At 35.3% G+C, this 23,017-nt stretch overlaps 1 protein-coding gene across 1 annotated transcript in view; it reads right to left on the bottom strand.

Moving 5' to 3' along the window:
- Positions 1–22,357, bottom strand: part of rxfp2a (relaxin family peptide receptor 2a) — a 79,117-nt gene extending 56,760 nt beyond the window's left edge. The window contains exon 1 of the mRNA XM_030153716.1: positions 22,273–22,357. Within this exon, the coding sequence (XP_030009576.1) occupies positions 22,273–22,357 (85 nt within the window). The remainder of the gene's footprint in view (positions 1–22,272) is intronic.
- Between the last annotated feature and the right edge of the window lie 660 nt (positions 22,358–23,017).

Raw genomic sequence — 23,017 nt, forward strand, 5'->3', positions numbered from 1 at the left:
AAAAGCACTTTGTTGTGTGTATGTCTGTGTGTGCACATATGGACCAATACAAGAAAATTAATAAGATATAAATAAGTAAAGTATGTTTGGCAGCTGTGTAAGAGGGATGATGATGATGATGCTGAATTAGATGTAGATGAGACAGAGATAGACTGAGTTTTTGACCTGTTATATGTCTTCATGCTAAAGGTCACGGTGTATCTACAGTAGAAGTACATTGACTCAGTTCAACACCTTAAATACCAGTTGTTAAATTGATCTGCTAACCAAATACAGAATGGATACTAAGTGAAGGAGCAAAGATTAGATTAGTCTGATTGCTACGGTAACAACATGACACCACGACATCCACCTGTTCCACTTCCTCATCTTCATCTCATGTCCACGGTTAGTTCTACAGCCCAACAGTTTACCACTCATTTAATACTTTACTTTATCACCACTGTTGGAGCCAAAATACATTTTTGTTTGTTTATTCCTCTTTTTTGTTTTGACGTTAATTTAATAATTGCTTAGTGGATGTGGTTGTGATGATTTCCACTTGTGCAATTCATCATGGGTGTTGCAAGCTTACATATATCTGCTGTATGAGGTGGGTGGTGCGTGTGTGACTGCCCTGAACAATTTTCTCACCACGAAACACAGAGTAAATTAAGTTGGTCAGCGTTTTCAGTGTTTTTTATGTAAAGCAGCCTATTTTGTTTATTTATAGAGCGTATATAGAACAACGATTATGACCTATAATGAACGCTTGGACTTGGTATATTTCAATAAATGGATTGGCATATCCAAAGACAAAGAAAACCATCTGGACATTCATTCATGCAAATATAACAGGTTGAACCCTTCCACACCATAGTAGTAGCTAAAGGTAAAGCCACTACAGCCACTTTATCATACTGCGTTTTCTGTAGTGAAACAAAAAGGAATATATCTTCTTCCACATCATCAGCATCTAACTGTGGATTTGTACAAAGTTCCCTTTATTTGAGTGTTTTGCAAAAAAATTCTCTGAACAATTTAGATTTGATCACCTCCGTCCTCCCAAAATGTATCTTTTTAACCTCACATGGCCCTAATCTTCCAGCCTCTTCCATAACATCAATATCACAGATTTAAATTGTGTTTCACTCATTCTCCCTCTGCTGTTAAGACTTTTTTTTTTCAACTCGTATTTAATTTTCTTTTATACGCTCTGTTCCCTCCTGTTTCCTCCCAGAGCCTGGTACAAATCAGAGGTGACACTCCAGACCACTCCTGTTTATGTGCATTCATTATTTACACTTCCCACTGGCTCTGACCCTTATCTCTTATGCAAAATAGTCTCTTTACACTAAGTGTAAAATAATCCCTGCTTTCCAAAGGCTGTACTTTGCCTTTAAATCATGGAAACTCAAAGTGTCACCATTTTATCAAACTGCATGCAGTGCTATTAAAGACGGTTTAAGGATGATCGATTCTTATTACAACTTGGACTCATATGCAAACCACCTGCAACCTGTCTTTTTGACTTATTTTTTCCTACAACAGCACAACATATTTCTTGTGTAAATAATAAAATGTCTTAAACCTTCTACCACAAATTTATCTCTTGCATAAAAACATTTAATAAGTTTTCATAAAGCTATTCCCCCTTACTTACTTTTAGGTAGTTGAAGCACTACACATTTTATTCTTGGCTTTTTGCCTTTTCAAGTAAAAAAGATGATGACTGACTGTGAGGCTGTGATTTTATTTTGAAGAACACAAACAGGGAGAGACTGAAATAAACAGAAGCGCAGGTTCATGTTGATTAAAGGTGATACCTTTCCACATGTTTTTTGATATTTTGTTCAATTTTGTTCTAATTATTCATATTTTAGAAAGTGTCTTAATTACACTGTTGCCCATAAAGTTGGAATAAAATATTTTTACCTGACTACGACAAAGTGATTTATTCTTAATAGATAACAGTGGCAGATCCAGAAAAAATGGAAGCGGTTGGCACTATATATGCATATGTGATATCCTTCTCTGAACTGTCATATTCCTGTTCAACAGGACTGCTGGCTTTGTTTACAGAACTCAGGCTCAGACTCAGTTTTATTGTCATTCAATTAATGGTGCATGATAGAACAAAATGTAGTCACCCAGGTCTCAGTTTGTAGCTTAACCCTATAACGCCAAACGCATCATATTTGATACATGAGTTTGGAAGCCCTCTCCATGATCAGTGTGATATGTATTTTTTTTTTAAAAACCTGATGTATACAATTAGATACATGCAATACACAGATAATCCATCAGGGGAGAGGAACTTGTTCACCAGAGGCCTTTCCAGTGACACTACAAGATTATCATTCATGAGGAAGGAGGAAGAACTTTGACAGATTTGAAAAGGAATTACCAATTTGTTACACGTTTGTGTTATATTATGTTTTTATTTGTTCAAAAAATAATAACATTTGAGGTTGTTAAATTGTGTGTTTGTTATGTTTGCTTTCCTTTGTTGTACTTTTGGTTTGCTCACTCTGTGTGTATATCTCAAAATGTGGACAAATTGTAATAATAGATGTTTTTGTAACTAACTTCTGAATAAAAAGATTAACAACAAATATAATAACATTTGAGCATTGAGACCCGATGTGTCAAATATGATACAAAATGGAAATTCATACATGGAAACTGATATTTGAAAAAAAAAATTTGGGTTGTTCAGAAGGACCGATGAAGGCTCCAGTTTCAAAGAACTGGAATTTTCTATCAGTGATATAATGGTTCAGGCTTTACAGGGATATGAAGATAAAGACTAAAATCCAATATATAAACATAAGTAGGATAGAATAAAACTATCATAAAAAATATGCAAAAAAAAAAAAGATAAAAAAAATAAAATAAATTCTCAGTAGTATGCATAACAGTTGTATTTCACAACACAATATACACTTTAATCTTAACTAACCCTGAGGCTTAGATGTAGTAGTAACATAAGTTCTTTGTCCTTGGTAGTAAGCTTACTAACAGTTCATACAGAAAATGTGTGTGTGCATGTAGAATACTTGACCATCTGTCCAACAAAACACTGTAATGATTCACAAGATGCTGAAACATGTCCGACAGTAAATACAGTCAAATGTATCTACACACACCAGTTACATATACTCCTGTGTTTGACAACTTTGTATGATTCACTCAATCACTGGCTGTGTTCTGTAGTAAATACCATACAGTTCTATAGTTCTGACTGAATAATAACACATTACTTATACGTTCTGCTGCTGTCTGTTTGTCTGTCTGGTGTGCACACCTAAATGCTGCTTGAATAGACAGTCTCTTCATGGTTATTAGATTTTAGTCTAGTCCTTTTTTATGCAGATTTTCAAACAGGGGTGAGGTACACAGCAAAAACTGGAGAGTTGAATCAACTCCCACAGAGTTGATTTTAACTCTTTCAGAGTTTATATAGGTCCACACTTTACAGAGTTAAATTAACATTTTCATTGGAGTTAATTATTTAACACTATGCCAGAGTTGCCTTTTTAACTCAGAAACTTGAGTTAACTTAACACTGACTGATTTAACTACCAACACTCACTGGAGCCAGGATGCGAACCACCAACCCTTTGGTTATTGGACGACCCGCTCTACCAACTGAGCCACAGCCATGATCTCACTGACCTGGGTTAAATTAACCCATATGGATTTATTATTTACACTGTCAGAGTTTCTCCTTTAACTCAGTTAAATTAACACAATGAAAGTAACAAAAATAACACTCATTTACTTAATTTTCACTCTGAAAGTAGTGTTAATTTTAATCATAAAAAAGTGAATCCATTAAAAATGACTTAAAATTCAATGTGAACAGGATGATTCAAAGAAAGCTGATGCATTTTTTTTTTTTTTAGAAAATGTATTTTTCCTCTTTTTTCTCTCTGACAGTGACAGTCTGACAGAAATTGCACAGGTTCACCTGGTTTGAAATGCAGATGCCAGGCAAATTAACTATGGAGAGACGCAAAACAACATTTCTCCTGAGTTAATTTCTACAGGCTTGATTAACTCTTTTCATTAACCCCAACTCTGAGTGACATTTAACTCACAGTGAGTTAAAACTACACTTTGAGAGTGAAAATTGACTCTCAAATGTTTAACCCTGAAATTTCAACTCTCCAGTTTTTGCTGTGTAGGTAAATCTGCCATTAGATAAAGTAGAAGTGGGACTCAGTATGAAATCATTGCACCAGGTCTAAGGTGATCACTGATGTGTATCAATAGGACTAAAAAGAAGAATGTGTCTGAAAATAAAATTATTCCAACATTATGGGCAACAGCGAATATTTACGTCAAGATAGTTCACTGTTTATATGGACAACACGTTCAAGAGTCGCTGTTTTTGTTGCATTCCATTTATACCAATCCAAATTCTTTTCGTAGATTCAATAATGGCTTCCTTCTACGACGGTGCAGCCACTGATTTATTGGCGCTCTGTCTACTGGTTGCTCCTTCCAGCTCCTTAACCATAAATTCCAACAGTGCAGTATTGTTCTGCGTCTCTCTAATAAATGGCAGATCGAGCATGTTAAGAAAACTTCCAGTTCGTCTGTGATCAGCTAATGTTGGCTTGGAACAGACGCAATTATACTGCAATCATCTTCAAGTATTCTTTCTATATCTTTTGGTTGGAGACTTTCTTGTTTTATGAACTGTGCTGTTTTTGCAGGTGTCCGGCCGGAGTGGAGCTGCTATGGGGCAGAATTTTTAATACCAAGTCCTGATAAAACTTCAGTCAAGTCAAGTAAACATCCAGATCTTCTGAGTCTGATATGAAGTACATTTATTACCTGTCAAAATAACATGCAATAAACCAGATTTGTCCAATCTCATCAAAACATCTCTCTTCTTCAATGTTAATCCTTCACTGTCTTCTGTTTGATGCTTAATTCATCCTTGACATATTTTGAACATCTCATATCTTTTGAGTATTATCTGCTTTGAAGCTTATGGGAAATTTCTGGTATTTGTCAAGGCTCTTTCCAAAAACCACTGGCGTCTGTGGTTTTTCCCGTCATTACTTATCCCCACAGATGCCCATTTCTGTAACCACTGCGTCCTTGGACTCCTGCAGCAGGTGCTTGCCTTAACGTCTTCATCCATCATTATAAGTGTATGAGAAACCTCAAAATAGTGTCCTACCATTCCTCAACAGCTCATATCTTCACAGGTTTCTCATACTCAACAGCATGCTTTGAATAGCGTGTACAGTAAATGATGAATGACGAAAATAAATAAGAACATCAGCTGGAAAAAACTCCACTTCACAAAATCATGTCCATTTCCATAGATGTCATCTATCTGCCCTGGATGATGTTTCTTTGGATCATGGATTTTCCTTAACTTGTTTTAATACCAGCTGATTTTTATGTTTTAATCTCTTTTTTTCTCTCTTTTTTGCTCAAATACAGCTAACAAAACCTACTTTTCCATGACTAAAAAAAACAAACATTCCTATATGAAAAATGCACTTTGTTGCGGAAACCACAAGAACTTGCTGCTTTCCTGGAGAATGCTATTTGGTAATGACACCCAATAAATAATACACTGTTTTTGGACTCTGCAAGAAAACAACAAGATATTTTAAATTTTATTGAAAAGGACAAGGGAGGATTTGCTTTTAGCCCATCGATTTGTTGTTGTCAGGGTGATAAACTGCCGTCATAGCGACCACAGTGTCATCAAATTCAGAAGTAGCACTTTGTAAACTTCGTTCTCTCCTCTCTTATCTCTGCTTTAATCGTATGTTTTATTTTTTCACTATCAGAGTTAATAAAAGCTAAATGAGTGATGCATGCCCACTGTTGCATTCTCTGTTAATTAGTTCCATTTCCTGCACTGATACGATCATAAACTCCACCAGATGCATCCTGTTTTTCTGGAGTCAAGGTTGTAATCCATAAATACTATTTTAATATGATGAGTATGTTTACATGCACACTAATATTCTGAATTTGACAGGTGTTGGGTAAACAGCATATTTTGCTTGTATATTTCGAATTAGAGCATTTTCCCATTCAGTCATGTAAGATATGTCGATGTTATTCCAGCTTTTTGAGGATTCTTTGGACATCTATACAGAATATTTGTAAAATAAATCTAATTTGTGCAGTTTACTACAGGTTATGACACGCTGTTCACAGTCAGTTGGAGTGAAGACAAAGATTCTCTCTGGTAAAGATGGATGATCCAAAGAAAAACCCTCCTTATGTTCAGGTCTAGTGGAAAAACACACCTACTGTTAAACATTATGACAGAGGATGTCAACAGGTTTATGAATATGACAAAATATTGACAATTCATCATTTTTCTAGAGGGTGTTTGCGAGAACAAATGAGGGAGATTAACTTGACACTGTGGGATGTCTGCCACCAGTGGAAAACTTTGAAAAAGCAATATGTTTTATGGGATGTGCACGACTGTGTGTTTATAGGAATATTATAGCAACGTTCATTTTTAATGGTCTTCTTGGTCTTTTTTGGACTCAGGGAAAAGTCAGAATATTGCATTTAATATGTATGCAAACAAAAACAAAATGAAGCCCTCCCCACATATCAAAACATCTTCAGATTCTTATTAAATAATATCTGACAGAATGATTAAAAAAAAGGCACTGCAACTTCTGTATAATATTAAGATTGAAGTGGATTTATGATAAGGATGATCACCTCCTTTTCTGAATAGGTTTGTGCAAAAAAAATAAATAAAATAAAATGTATGCTGTTCAATTTGGCATGGCTCTTGTTGAAGCACATTGGTTTGTGGTAAAAATGTAAAATAAATAAATAAAGATAATAACACCTGAGACAGTTTTTTAAATTATTTCCATTTATATCAAAGCTGTACATATTTTTGTGTCACTCTGCAGATATTCCATAATCCCCTTTTAGTATATTGTTATTCCGTTGGTCTGAGAGGATATACAATTTATGCGTCTGCTCTTTACCCGTGTTTACGGAAAGTAGAAAATGAAACTGAATGACAACTGTAGTTTTATAACACTTTGCGGCGTCTGAATGACTGAATTCTGCGTCACACTCATATACTTTCAGATGACTTAGAGGTGCAGAGACCTGAACATCTGGTCAACATGTGCTGAATATATACAGAGAAAACACTTGACTTCAAAACAGGCTGAATCCTCATCATCCCCAGTGGCAGACAGAGGAGCTTTCATTATTCCCATGTATTCTGTGCGCTTCCACTGCATATGAGCCTGTCGTGATCAAACAATATACGGTATATATTCTTATTATCTCTACACCCTTTCCAGTGTAAGTGCTTTGGTATCATACTCCAGAAAATTGGCACTTTCTACTCCACAACAGATAAGTTGGTACACAAGTCCATATAGTGTGCTGTTTCTTCAATTTGTGATATTTTCTCTTCTGCGCTCTCAGTGTGCCAGCCAGTTTTTCCTGGATGTCTATTTGTTGTGTCATTGATTTTATCACCACACTATTTCTGTAAGCACGCGCCACCACCAAAACAATTCCTCCCAATGCAATTTTGCAAAAGGACTGCATCAGCAACCCAGAGTTATTTATTTATAAAATTTTTTCAGAAGAAAGAAAACTTTTTTTTTTTTTTAAATTTTGAAACTCTGTTTTGCTTTCACTCCACTCAGTCAGTATAACACATGCTATATGTGTTGCTCTATTCCAGGGAACACAAGTTTTTTTCATGACGTCTTCAAAAACCAGCCTACGATGAAAGCCAAGTCTGTCAAATCAAGGTGTCTGTATCCAGGCCAATGCAAATGTTAATATTTGACATGCCAATAAAAGCAACCCTTGAATTTGACTGTGAAAGGAGCTTTATTCGCTCTGCGTTTACAGAAAACAATACAATAACACAACAATAACCATAGCAATAGCAATAGCGATCACATTAATTATATGTGTTCGGTAAAATGTCCGCATGTGTGTCCCTCACCGTCCATGTGGTGTGTGTTTAATAATGTGTTATCTTGCGCGTTTCCTTCAGTATTATGAGGAGGAAGTGCATCTTTACGGGACTGTTTCCCATACAGCAGTGAGCAGATAGTCTGCTTTTTGTGTCCTTGTCTTCATTGCCAAAATGTGGTCCCTGAGTCTGCAAGATCTGTCTCTGCTTTTCATCTCTAATGACAGAGTTACTCTGCCCGTTTATAATCTCTTTTTAATACATGGAAAACATTCTTGCTGATTTGGGTTTTCGTTTCTTCCTTCCGTTGTTCCAAGTAGATTTATTTAATTTGGTTAACTCTGACTTGTATTTGGAAAGGAATGTAGTTGTGATGTTTTTGAGCAGGAGATGGGGCTCTTCAGTTTGGAGTTTTTTTTTTTAATGTATATAGATTTACAGTCATTAAAACATGCTATAGATATTTTCTGTTTGTTTTTTCTCTATACTTGCATCTGCAGAATTTTCCACGTCAAGATCTCGTTGAGTATTCGTCCTGACAGATGAAGTCATGATGACCAAGACGCAAAATATGTTCAACCAGATTTCAGTTGGAATTTGGGAATACGTTTTATTTTAATTGCATTTAGAACCATTTTAGTTTTTTCTTTTCTGCATTTATTGCCAATTTAAAACCTACTCATGCTGTTCTGATTAACTAGTAACATATAACTCATTCTATGGTCCAAACTGTTTTTTCTTTTCTTCTGATATCTGTCTTTTTTATCCAACTGAACACCTGTTTTCCAAGTACAGTCATGACAAAAAGAATTTATGCCCTCTTTGAATTGTATGTTTTTACATACCATGGCATAACAAAAAGTTTCCATTACGTTATTTCTTATTTAACAAAAAAATGAAGCCAAAATGAGGGAAGCAGTGTGTGAAAAATGAAGTCCATCCTTACAGCCTCCATAGGTATTAAGAGGATTAGATGCAGCCAGGCTTCACAAATGCCTTTAATAGATCATCTGCAAATGTCACTGGTGTAGTAAAAGCAGAATTTCTAGCACTTTACTGGTCTGGGGTCAGGTGTCTGTTAACACAATGCCAAGGAGTAAAGACATTAACAGTGAGCTTAGAGGAGTGGTTGTTACTGCCCATGTGGGAGGGGTTCAAGGCCATTTCTAAATGTTGTTGTCCATCATTCTGCAGTGAGACAGATTATTCATAAGCAGAAAACAAAAGTGGAAGTCCAAGTTAACCCTTAAAGACCCAAACAGCCCCTGGAGACCAAAACATCCACTGATCTAAAATGTTTAATATCTGTTGATCCACTAAACCTATTAATACATGTATATAATCGGTGTAAAATGCAGTTTTTCATCTATTCATGGTCATCAGATATGACCCATTTGGACGTTCAGAGGCTCCGTAGTTACCGTGGAAACGCTCATCTTCTACAATATTGATTCACCAGTAAAACTCATGGAGTTGGATCAATGACAGTGGATGGAGACACTTGTTTTATGTTCAGTTAATGATATATTTTATAGAAAAAGTCATGTGAAAAAGTCACTTTTTCTTCAGTTTTTTTCTGTTACTGATATAATTACCAATGGATTTACTTTGAGCCTTTATGGGGAGCTTCAAGGGGAGCCTTATATACTTTATGAAGTGTCCCTTGGCAAAACAAATTTGTTCAGCACAAAAAGGTAGCCTGACCACCATTCTGCTGTTATGATGCTGGACAAGATAAGTTAAAAAAACAATAATAATCCAAAAAAAAAAAAAACATACTTTGAGCTTTTATGAACATCTACATTATCAGTAAATTAAATATGGGAAAATACATGATTTACACTGAAAAAACTCAAACTAATGAGTATAATATTACAATAAATGGTGATAAATCACTTAAGAAAGGTAAAATTGGGAAAAATTAATTTGGGAATTGCCACAAAAGTAGCACTGTGTCTATATGGGTTAATTTAGCCCAAATTCAGACCATGCAATGCCCAGAAAAATTATTTAAAAAATGCAAGAGCTCCATCTCAGATTTTACAGTTCTCAATAAGTATTTAATATGTTAAAGGTGTGATTAGAAAATGACTGAATAAGTATGGGTTGGTTGGTCTTGTTTGGAAGAGTTACCAGGAGAAAACCTCTTCCCTTTAAAAACACAAGTTGTATATGAACGATCTTCAAGATTCGTGGAACCAAGTCCTTTAGACGGATGACATCAGTGCTAAGATGTTTGGCCATGGTGCACAGCGGGCATATTTAATGAAAACTAAACACAACATGTCAGCGCAAACATACCAGCTGTCAAACGTAACGGTGGAGGGTGGAGGACACAGGAAACTTATAGTCACTGAGTCGACCATGAACTACTCTAGAATCAAATAAGAGGTCATCTCTGAGACTGCCAATGAACCCCAACACTCCAATGGATGGATGGGTTGACGGACAGACGGACGGACGGACGGACGGACGGACGGACGGACGGACGGACGGACAGACAGACAGACAGACAGACAGATAGATAGATGCTCATCATAATAACACCTGCATTAAAATCAATGACAATTCAAGTGATTTATTTCTTATATAAACACAACTCACAGAAAGAAAAAAAAAAAAATGGAGTAAATGTTGTAAGTAAAAGATATGCCTTAGATCACAGGTGTCAAACATGTGGCCCGGGGGCCCAATCCGGCCCACCAAAAGGTCCAGTCTGGCCCCTGGGATGAATTTGTGAAATGCAAAAATTACACTGAATATATTAATCATTTTAGTTCAGGTTCCACATTTAATCTCCAGTGGGTCGGATCAGTAAAATACCATCAGAATAACCTATAAATATTCACAACTCCAAATTTTTCTCTTTGTAAATGTAAAAATGTTCATGTCATTTTACTGTATTTACACTAAAATAAAACTATCATTTCACAAAAACATGAATAACCTGAACAAATATAAACATTGTGAAATGTCTGAAGTGCAAGTTTTCCCATATTCTGCCTGTTATTAAATGTTTTGTGTATTTGTTGATCCACTGTGATCTGTAAGTTGTGATGAACAAGTGTAAATGATATACTGAGACAGAATATCATTAAAATTGCGCTTAGTTTTCTTAAGACATTTCAGTTTGTTCATGATATTCATGATATTCACATTATTTTAAAGGATAGTTGATAGATGTAAACATTTTGATCATATAATTTTACTTTTTTTTTGCTCTAAAACATAGAGGAAAGTTTGGAGTTGATATTATTTATATATTATTGTGTTATTATTTCAGTGGTCTGGCCCACTGCAGATCAAATTTGGCTTAATGTGGCCCCTGAACTAACTTAGGTTTGACACCCCTGCCTTAGATAGAGGAAATGTCAGAAGGTATATATTCTCTTTTGTAATAAAATGTTTACGAAAAGTCTGAATGAAACGACATTTCCTGTTACAGTCTAAGCAGAGGCAGAAACACCGCAGGGTGATCTTAATAACACACATTTCCTTTACTTGAACGGAAATATTTTGGACCAAAATGCTCCTTAATCTGTGGAGGAAATTGAGCATGCATGATTTTCGGGGATTGTAAGGTTTTTCGTAGCTTTATCCACTGCACTCTATCCACTACAATGAATGACAAAGCCCAGGGTAAAATGGAAAACATCTAGTAATAAATAGTAAAATGAACAGAAGTACAGATAGAATAGCTAAATAAGTAAAAAAAAAAGCAAAATAAGAACTATGCACATTACTCAAACCCACTACTCACACACATACACATCCATACATCCTCAATCAGAATATTATTCTGGTTTATTGTTCATTTCAGAGTTTATGGGCCATTTTATTCCATCTATAATCAATGAATCTACAACAGAATGGATGATTAAGAAAAGAGTAAAAGGTGTTGCAGTGAAAGAAAGAAAGAAAGAAAGAAAGAAAGAAAGAAAGAAAGAAAGAAAGAAAGAAAGAAAGAAAGAAAGAAAGAAAGAAAGAAAGAAAGAAAGAAAGAAAGAAAGAAAGAAAGACAGGCTATCATTCCACCATGAGACTGATAGTCATACAGAAAGAGTACTTCAAGTATTTATCATTAAAGTTAATATAATTACAGTACTTATTATCAAAGTTATTATAATTACAGTGTGTTGTTTTACATTTGAGGTTAGATTAAATCATTTTAAAACCTAATGGGGACCAGATTATTCATATTTTTATTATATCCTGATCATAAAACTATACATTTCAAAGAGGGTGTATTTCCTTTGTCTCGAGACTTTACATTGATTTAATCAGAAGAACAAATCCAAGTTAATGAATTAAAAATATAATAAATTATCAGTCCTAGACAGATGATTAACTAGGCTTTACAAATGAAGTTTTCACACAGATTAAACTGGTGTTTGTCCACAGTCACACAAGAGTAGGAGCAAACAGTGGACCTCAAACACATATCATTAAATATTCATTTGGTTACATTTTCAACATGCAGCCACCTACTGGTGTGTGAATGTGTGTGTGAATGGGTGAATGTGAGGAATTGTAAAGCGCTTTGGGCATGATGAAGGTGTAGAAAATGCGCAATATAAATTCATTCCATTTACCATTTAAAAAAAATATGATTATGAACAGGTTGTTTGCACGCTGGCTGCGGCTTTGACACCATTTGATTCATTAAATGTTCATAATTTGACCATTAACCATTTAACCTCAAATTCCTGCAGTTAAATTTTCCCCATAAATCTTTCCAAGTATACTTTTACTTAATCCTAGCCAAACAGAGTGCAAACCTTTATGTCTGTTTATATCTTTTTTTATGTGCATTGTTATATAAAAATGTGTGAAGGGTGTAAACCTTACACACAGTTATAGTGCGATGAATGAATGTGTTTATAGGAGATTATTTTGGGTTCGTTATTTTTTATTTTCAGGTTATTTTTGTTCAGTGGAGGGGAAAAAAAGGAAACGTAGGGACAGAGATATGGGGAATGACATACAGGAAATTGTCCAGCCAGCCTGGAATCAAACCAAAGGCTGCTCAGGGAATTGATATTTTTATTTATTTATTTATTTCCACTAACTGCACAGTAATCACAGGTGAAGGTGTTCCTGGAGAAAGTCCAGTTTTTTCTTTGTGTATAATACTAGATTCTGCCCAACACCCCCACCCCATCCCCCCACCCCCACTGTCTCCCTCTAGAGCAGGGGTGTCAAACTCATTTTAGTTCAGTTCCACATTCAGCCCAGTTTGATCTCCAGTGGGCCGGACCAGTAAAAAAATAATAGTGAAAAAAGTAAAATGATATTATGATCAGGTTTACATCTACAAAGTTTCCTTAAAAATCTGAATAACATGAACAACTTGAATTGTCTTAAGAAAAACAAGAGCAATTTTAACAATATTATGCCTCAGTTTATCAGTTTATCATTTACACATGTGCATTACAATCGCACAAAACATTTAGTAACAGGCAGAATATTGGTAAAATTGCATTTGCTTTTCTTAAGACATTTCCGTTTGTTCATTTTTGTTCAAGTTATTCACATTTTTTGCAAAAGTATAGTTTGGTGATGTAAACTTTTTCATGTAATTTTACTTTTTACACCAAAAAACAAAGAGAAAATGTGGGGTTGTCATTATTTATAGGTTATTATGATAATATTTTACTGGTTCTGACCCACTTGAAATCTAATTGGACTGTATGTGTCTGTACGTGGAACCTGAATTAAAATGATTTTGACACCATTGATTGTTAATATCTTCAGTGTAATTTTTTTATTTCACCAATTCATCCTGCGGGCCGGATTTGGCCCCCGGGCCGCATGTTTGACACCTGTGCTCTAGAGTGTTCCATTCTTACTACTGTGTAGATGGTGAGTTTTTCAGATCTGTGGATCAGTTACTCCAAGGTTTTCACTTCTCTCTATGAATGTTTGGAGAGTATAATATAATATTAGTTTTTTTGCTCCCAGTTGTATGGTTATATTCAACTGCAGCCCTTGAGCCCTTGAGCCCTTGAGCCCTTGAGCAAGGCACTTAACCCCCCCTTTTACTCCCTGGGTGCTTGATATGGCAAGTCCACTGCTCCTAGTCTGCAGTGTGTTCCTGTTCTAGTGATGGGTTAAACGCAGAAGGTTCATTTTGGTGTGTGGTGCATGTCTATATACTGACAAATAAAGAATCTGAATATTCCTTCACATTTCGTTGAACCTTGTGCTTCAAGGCTGGGTTGTTTAGTTGACACAGTGTTTCAATTACTATTTTTTCAGGTCTGTTCTGGTCTTCATCAAACCATTCATCAGGTCCAGGTCAATTCAGTTCAGTTCAGTTTAAGTGAAAAATATTGCCAAAGCTTCAAAGATCGTATCATTACACGAAAATTAAACACTGTGTGAATAGTTTAACCCATAAAGACCCAAACATCCAAAGCTGACCAAAAGCATCTACTGATTTAAAATGTTTAATATCTGTTGATCCACTAATCCTATCAATACATGTAAATAATTGGTGTAAAATACAGTTTGTCATCTTTTCATGGTCATCAGATATGACCCATTTGGACGTTCAGAGGCTCCATAGTGAACCTAGAAATGCCGTCATCTTCGACAACATTGATTCACCAGTAAAACCCATGGAGTTGGATCAATAACAGTGGATGGACACACTTGGATTGGGTTCAATTAATGATATAAATTCACTTTTTCTTCAGTTTTCTCTATTTCTAACATAATAGCCCTCAACTTTAAACTGAGCTGTTATGAACATCTATATGATCAGTAAATTAAATATAGGAAAATATGTGATGTTCACTGGAAAAACATAAAATAAAGAGGATAATACTACAATAAATGGTGATAAATCACATAATAAAAGGTTAAATATAGAGGAAAAAATCATTTGGATGGGTCCTTATGGGTTAATCAAGTAATGCATTCATTATAACAAAATATTTCATGAGTACATTTTGTGATTGGAAATAAGATCTCCTGAATTATTGTAGCCTGTGTTAGTTTAGTCACATTTTTAGTGCAGTGACTGTCGTAACCTCTGTGATGTCAGACTGTGGTCTGTGTGGCTGCTTCCCTGACACTAAATAGATTCTCTGCCATCTTATATTAATAATTTTGAAGAAATTAAGTTAGTTTTGGATTTTGGTTTGATTTATCCAATGCTCACAATAAACAATGTTTACACAATTTAATTGAAATTCTCTCTCTGTCTTTGTCTCATTCTATTCAATTACTTTATTGATACGAAGATTAAAAACAGTGGTGGCGAAGGACACCTGATATATGCAAAGACAGGATGAAGAAAACATAAAAAATTATGAAGTCTTCAGTCAGACATATCATCTTCATATCTGTTTATATTTATGTTTGTGAGATCTTGCAGCTTAAGCAGGATCTAGAGGAAAAAAACTGTTTCTTATGTTATTTAGGTGTAAATCAGTGAACACAGTCACATTGTGGCAACAGAAAGCTGGTAAATATGTGAAGTAAACAAGTCAATGTGAAGTACAGTCGATGTGTGTGAGACAAAGGAAGTGAGGTAGATTTTGTGTAATACGGTATTTTTTAAATAAAGCTTTCTTTGATAAACCTGTTTAAGCCTCTTTTCAACTGCTACAGTTGACATAGGCAGGTTCAACAGTTTTGGAAAAGGTTAATATTCTGGTTTTATTCATTCTAATAAGTTAGTGAAAACTAATTGTAATTCATGATAGATATAATACAGGTAATATACTGTAGTTTTCCACAAAGACACAACAGATTGCATCGACTTTTATTTACAATGTTTATGAAAGCTATGCATTATGGGATAGAAGAACCCAGTGGTTTAACATTTGCAACATTTCCTCCGTGTTTTTAAAGATTTCCTACACTTTTGACAGTAATGGATTTAAGTTTTCACTTATTAAATAATTAAGATAAGATTTTTACATGACTTTGATTTACTTTACATGCAGTTTTGATTTATATTTTAAGTCCTTAATTCTTCTTCATAATAATGCTAATCCAGGTCCATACATATATACATATAGCCCATACCAGCATGTAAATAGCTTTACATATTATGAGCATCAATAACATGATGTGTTTATGGTTTTTTTTTTTAATGTACAGTTAGTCATTATTAATATGAAAAGTTATTACTGACTATGTTAAAATCATATAGTAAGTTTTTATCTTTTTTCTGTTGTGTGTATTTCAGTTTCCATCAGGCTACACAGAACACAACAAGAACAGCACAATTTATATATAAGAAAATAATAATGAAAGCATTTCCTCATTTTTATTTTCCACTGTGTCAGATAATTCTTGTACTGAATGAGTAGATGTGAGTTTTTTTTTATTCCTGTGTGTGGTTGTAGAGTTTGATAACACTAATTATTCCTTTTAAACAGTGGGAGTCTCGGTAACAGCTGTAACAACTACAAACATATATGCCTGTTTTAGTGTCTTGTGAGGCAGGAGTGAGTCATGATGAAACAGATACTTTTTTCATCCCCAGAAACTGAAAGCTTTGTTTTTTTTAATCTAAAATTTGTTTTAAAGTTGTGAAATTTGGAGTGAATTTATTTGAAGATATGTAGTAATTTGGTTGGTTTTCCTCATTTTTAAACACATTTAGTCATTATTAATGTGAAATGTTATTACTGGCTATGTCAAAATCATATAGTAACTTTTTTTTTCATCTTTTTTCTGTGGTGTGTATTTCAATTTTCACCAGGCTACATAGAACACAACAAGAACAGTGCTATTTATAGATATAAAAAAATAATAATGTAAGCATTTAGTCATTTTTATTTTCCACTGTGTCAGATGATTCTTGTACTGAATGAGTAGATGTGAGTTTTTTTTTTATTCCAGTATGCGGTTGTAGAGTTTGATAACACTAATTATTCTGTTTAAACAGTGGGAGTCTTGGTAACAGCTGTAACAACAACAACCATATATGTCTGTTTTAGTGTCTTGTGAGGCAGGAGTGAGTCATGATGAAATAGATACTTTTTTCATCCCCAGAAACTGAAAGCTTTGTTTTTTTAATCTAAAATTTGTTTTAAAGTTGTGAAATTTGGAGTGAATTTATTTGAAGATATGTAGTAATTTGATTGGTTTTCCTCAAAGCGGCCTGACTCACTGCTGTAAAGGGTTTTTGTAACAGTTATGTTATTAAATTGATGGGTTAAGGTCTGCGGGTCTGAAATGGAGAGCTGCCGGTGGTCAAGTTGGTCTGTATCCAGCCTAGATTAATATAGCTGTTGAGAGTCTTTTGGCAATATTTGAAATTAATATTTAAAATAATTTATGACTGTTTTATAGTTTATGGACAAATATGAGTCCACTGCAGAGGACTTGATGCTGACATGAGGAGGTTTTACCACAGCTTGTGGTGTCCTGACGTCAAATGGATTGTAAGGCCATCCATGTAAATCCCTCTTCAGTACCCGCCAATAGACACAAAGGCCGGCCAGACTCACATTTTCAAGGATCACATGACGTATAACTGCCTTCCTCTGCTTTCTCTAAAGTTCCTGCAGTTCCTGCTGTTGCATTTCATCAACATCCCCAGAATTTTCACACCTCTTATTTAGCATAAAAATATAATATTCATATGGAATTCTCGCAAAAGTAGAAAGCACAAAAGCTTTGTTACTGCATTTAAGTAGATTTTTCTGTTTGGATTTGACTTTACTTGTGCTTTCTTCTCTTTATATTTTCAGGACAGGCTCGTTACTTGGTCTTAGTGCATTCAAGGGGGATTAAAGTTTTGTTTTGTGCCTTCTCACTATCAAGACCAGCTTCAGTCGACAGAAAAAAACAATCCCTTGGTTCATGGAGCAGCATATGTGACAGATGTAATAATGTAAAAGGCCAGAAAAAACACACAGCAGAGGGAGACGAAAGCGGTGGAAATGATGTGAGGTTCAGGATCAGGTCTCTGCATTTTCTGCCTGTTGTTAACTTTTTTGGCTACATTCACACTGCAGGTATACTAATAATATTCAGTTCTGATTTTTTTTTTTTTTGTTAAAATCTGATTTTTGTTGTTAACATTATGATTTAAATGCAACTTCCATCAGACTCGTGTGAACAGTCTACAACCCTGAAGGGACTCACACATGCAGAAGAAGACGTGACATCATACACAGCACACTGAGTTTATGGAAGTATAAATGGATCGTGCACACCTGGTCCCACCTCCTCTAGTGCAGAATTGAAAAGCCGCATTACAAAACATCAAATATGTATCAGATTTAATGAAAATAAATACTCATCTAATGCTCCATTCATCAAAAATACAGTTTTTTCAAAGTTTTCCACTAGCAGCAGATGTTCGATTGTATGATCTCAGCCTCCCTTTTTCATTCCTTCAAACACCACCTGGAAAAGGACAGGTTTTCCATATTTGCACTTATTTAAAAAAAAAAAACAAAAAAAAAACAAAGCATCCTCTTTTATTTAGAAGTGTTTCCTCATTTGACTTTTCTTTGGAGCGTCTATCTCTCTTAGAGTGAAAAGAAGATATTTCTCTTACCTCAGCTGACTGTAAATAATGTGAACATGACTGTAAACTGAATTCATGGGTCATAACCTGCAGTAAAACACACACATTTTCCAAATGCCCTGTAAAAATATGCATAGAATCCTCATAAAACTGCAGTATCGGCATATCCCATGTCTTAATTGGTTCCATCGAGAAAAGGTGTTGTTTACAATATAACACTTATAGAATAATAACAGTAGAATATTAGTGTGCATCAGCTGTAGGTGAATCCTCTCTGCATAATTACGTGATGTGTGTATTTAAAACTGATCAGAAACACTCATACACTTCGACACAGACATTTTGGGAACAGGTACATTCATTTAATCCTCTGAGTACAGTATAATCAGACACTACTGTAGACCAACTGGGTCATGGGCAGATCAGGGTGATGAGTAACTGGTGTGCAGGACGACGTCCACACTCTGGACATCTGGTGGACAGGTGAGTAAAAACAAAGACACACACACACAAAAAAAAATACTCAACTTCATGGGAGTAGAAGAAAAAACCAGAAGAATACAAACATCTGCAGCAGAATCATTCTCCAACCAACTACCAAACAAATAAAAGGAGTTATTCTCTGTTTTTAAATCCCTATTTTAGCCTCCAGCCACATCTGTCTTCAGCTGAGACATTGGGTAAGACATCGTCACATCATCATCACCTTCTTTTTTTTTTTTACACACAGTCACAGTCACATCACAAATACATTCCTGGGAATCACTTCGTGCCTTGTAGTAAGACATTTGTGATGTTTAACACGTCTTAGCAGCTGCAACAGTTCAAGGTTATTATTCAGTTATGATGCATTCCCCAGTCATGACGTCCGACCTCCTACCACAAACAACCACAGCCAGTGTTCAGAACGGAGTCTCTGCTCTCTGCATTTCTCTACCCTGGTCATTACTTTTCATCTTTTTGCTATCTATTTGAAAATGTCAATTTATGTAAATTTTTTAGACAGTATATGAGATTGACCACAACAGTGGAGAAATGCAGCCAAGAGAAAAATTAAACCTAAAGGAAGACTATGACATCATGGAAGATAATCCTCTGTGTTTTTGTACTGTACTGAGTGTAAAGGTTTGACTACAGTATGCAGACAATGTTCCTCCGGACACAAAGTTCTCCTGAAAACGTTACTGTTGGTTCGTGAAGGCAGCCTCTGCTAAGCTGATTTTCTGCTCTGTGGGTTTTCCCAGCGGCCGCCTATCTCACTTTTTTTCCTTTTATCTCTTATCTCATATGTATAATGATATACTGATGCAACAAAATAACTACATAACAACTTTGGCCTCAATGCCACGGCACAGTGACCACAGAAAATTAAAATGTGTTCAGATTTGACCTGAAATTAAATTTAACCAGATGAGAGATTTTACGCTCTGTGTATGAAAATCAATACCTGCCCCCGAAGCATTGTAGAGCAAAGAAATATTTGGAACATTAATTTAACTGTTTCTTTTTTATAGGGAATGTCAAAAGTCATGAGAAAATATTGTGTTTCAAATTCATTGAAATGCAGTGGTAGCATCTGAAAGTGGTGTAGGTGTAATGACTGTATTTAAGTGGCTGCATCAACTGACTGCATCCAAAATACTGCTGGGTATAGATACAGCTGACTGCAGTGGATAGAGCTAGGAAACACCTTACAATCCCCTGCAATCATACAGGCTCAGTTTCCTCCTCCACGGAATGAAGAGGATTTTTTTTTGGTCAAATAAATTTCCATTCAAGTAAAGGAAATATGTGTTATTAAAATCAGTCTGTGGTGTTTCTGCCTCCACATAGACTGTGACAGGGAATGCAGTTTCATTCAGACTCTTCACAAACATTTTATATTTATGGGATGTTACACCAAAAAAATGACAGCATGTACTCCTTTTTTTATTTCTACCTAAATTCTCATTGATTTTAATGCAGGTTTTATTATAATCAGCACTTTGTCTGAACATACTTTAGGTTTCTATCAGTAAAAACAATTTAATGGTTAAAGACTTTTCATGACCAAAATACTGCAGTAATGACAGATGGACTTTTGAACTCACCCTAAATATGGGGATACACCAATTCTACTTTTCAGTTCTCATCCTAACACTGATGCATGAACTTTAGGTATGTGCTGATACCAATCTGATACCATGAATGAAATTACTATCTACAACAAGAGTCACATGAATTAAAAAACAAAAACAAAAACAAAAAAACGGATGCTGATGGACGTTACAACAAGTGAAGAAGAAGAGTTCTAAAGAAACATGATGCGGTATGTGTGGACACACCAGGGAACCGAATCATTTTTTAATTTAGTACAAGATAGAGGTAGAGAGATAGAGATACATAAACAAATCATCGCATTTGTAATTTAATGGAAAAACCAACTATTGATTTTTAATGCAGGTGTTATTATGATGAGCATCTATCTATCTATCTATCTATCTATCTATCTATCTATCTATCTATCTATCTATCTATCTATCTATCTATCTATCTATCTATCTATCTATCTATCTATCTATCTATCTATCTATGCACCTCTCTGCAGAACTAAAGACACTATATTTAACCTCATCATGCAATACCTTTTTTCCACTAAATTGGAGGCCGTGCATAATTTACTGAGGTGGAATCATGTGTTGATTCCAAATCCATAATTTCTGATCATGCAAAAATAATAAACATCACCAAATCTGAGCTGTCCACTGAGAAAACTGTGCAAAAGCTTCCATTAACTTAACAGAAAATACAAGGATGATGAGATGCAGATGAGATTTCACCATTTATATCACATATTTAAGCGTTTGTGTAAGAGATTAAACATAATCCCTCAGGATCTCTTACTCATTAGTTTTCCTATTACACACTTAATTACTTTCATCATTGTCTTTTTCAATTATTTATTGTATCCAGGGTGAAATCATAAAATAACCCTTTACAGACACTAATTTCTTCAACAATCCTGGCTGAAGTTATCACCACGGGAATGCGTTTTTTGTTGTCGTAAGTGCTTTAATATAAACTTTCCTTCTTGTCAGATCAGGGAGTCATTAATCACTGATCATCGATAAGATCAGTGTTCTCCAACAATCACAAACAGAACCATCCATCAGAGACTGAACCCTGATTAGATGCAATAAACTTAACCATGGCTGGAATCAAAGCTGGAGATGTATATGTGCTCCATCATTTTCATCAATGAAATGTGTAGATGAGACACAGATGGAAGAGGAAGAGGAGGAAAGAAGAAGAAGAAGAAGACTATGGCTAGACATGACTCAGAGGGTGGGAAGTGGAAGGAACCAGTGAGTGGGCAAGTGTGACATGAATGAAAAAGAGATGACTGGGATATGATATACTGTTTGTAACATGAACAGTCAGATCTGACAGAAAACAGCAGGAAAATACTGATATAGAATGAGACCTCTTTGATTCTGTTTTATTATTATTATTTTAAATTATTATTATTATTATTATTGTTTATTTTAAAGCGTCTGCCAAATGCATAAACATTATGTTCATTATAATGATCATCAACCCTCATTAGAACCTTATAGGTACCTTTATAGGTAATTTTAGTGTTGTTTTTCTTTTTCTTTTCTTTTTTCTTTTTTCTTTTTTGCAACTGGGGACTAGTGAGACACAACTGGACACATTTCCAGTGTCTCCAATATTTCACTCTCCTCGTTTGCAGCTGTTTCTCCAAAAATATCTCATTGCGCTTCACCTCATCTTCTTCTTCTTCTTCACTTATAAATACCCTGCACACAACATGGCATCAGAAAAGTCCCCTTACCTTTAATCCCAGTATAAGTGAAGTGGATGAGAATAACGAAGACTCGCACGTCCATCCGGAGGAGCAGAAGTTTTCCTGCGCGCATGTTGTTCCAGCTCCGCCGCATTAAAAAAAAAACAAAAAACAAAAAACAACAAAAAACAAAAATAAAATATCCACCTTGAATAGCTGCCGGTGGATAAATAAACCAGGAGAGGGTCCAGTCAGGCCGAAACGTCAGAGCAAACTAAGTCATCTGACAGATCAGGTGAAGAAGCACAGGGGGACGCGGAGGCGAGCCGGTGCGTAAAATCCAGTCATCCTGCGCGTCCCTGAGAGTCTGACAGGAGTCCCATTATACCACCGCCCCCCCACTCCCACTCCCACTCCCTACCCCTTCTCTTCCTTCTTTTTCTTTTGACTGTTTTTTTTTTTTTTTTTAGATTGCACGTGCAGCTATAGTTTGTTTCACGTGCCAAAAGCTGCCAAAGCCATCACCCACCTGACGCGCCGTGGATTTTACCTCCATTCGCTTAAAACCAGAGCACAAAGGACACACTGACGTTTATCTACTGCATTTGTGTCGTCAGCTAAAATTTGCTTAGAGGTCTTATTTCTGTCTTTGTGCATAAAAAATCAATATAAGTGAATCCCCAAAGGAACTTTGTGTTGATAAATGCAAGTTATGCAAATGTACAGGATTTCAGTTCTGTTCAACATGTTGATGGTCATATGAACTATGTTTTCAGCTCAAAAATGTCCAATT

The sequence above is a fragment of the Sphaeramia orbicularis genome, chromosome 14, assembly GCF_902148855.1.
Source record: "Sphaeramia orbicularis chromosome 14, fSphaOr1.1, whole genome shotgun sequence".
Taxonomy (NCBI): domain Eukaryota; kingdom Metazoa; phylum Chordata; class Actinopteri; order Kurtiformes; family Apogonidae; genus Sphaeramia; species Sphaeramia orbicularis.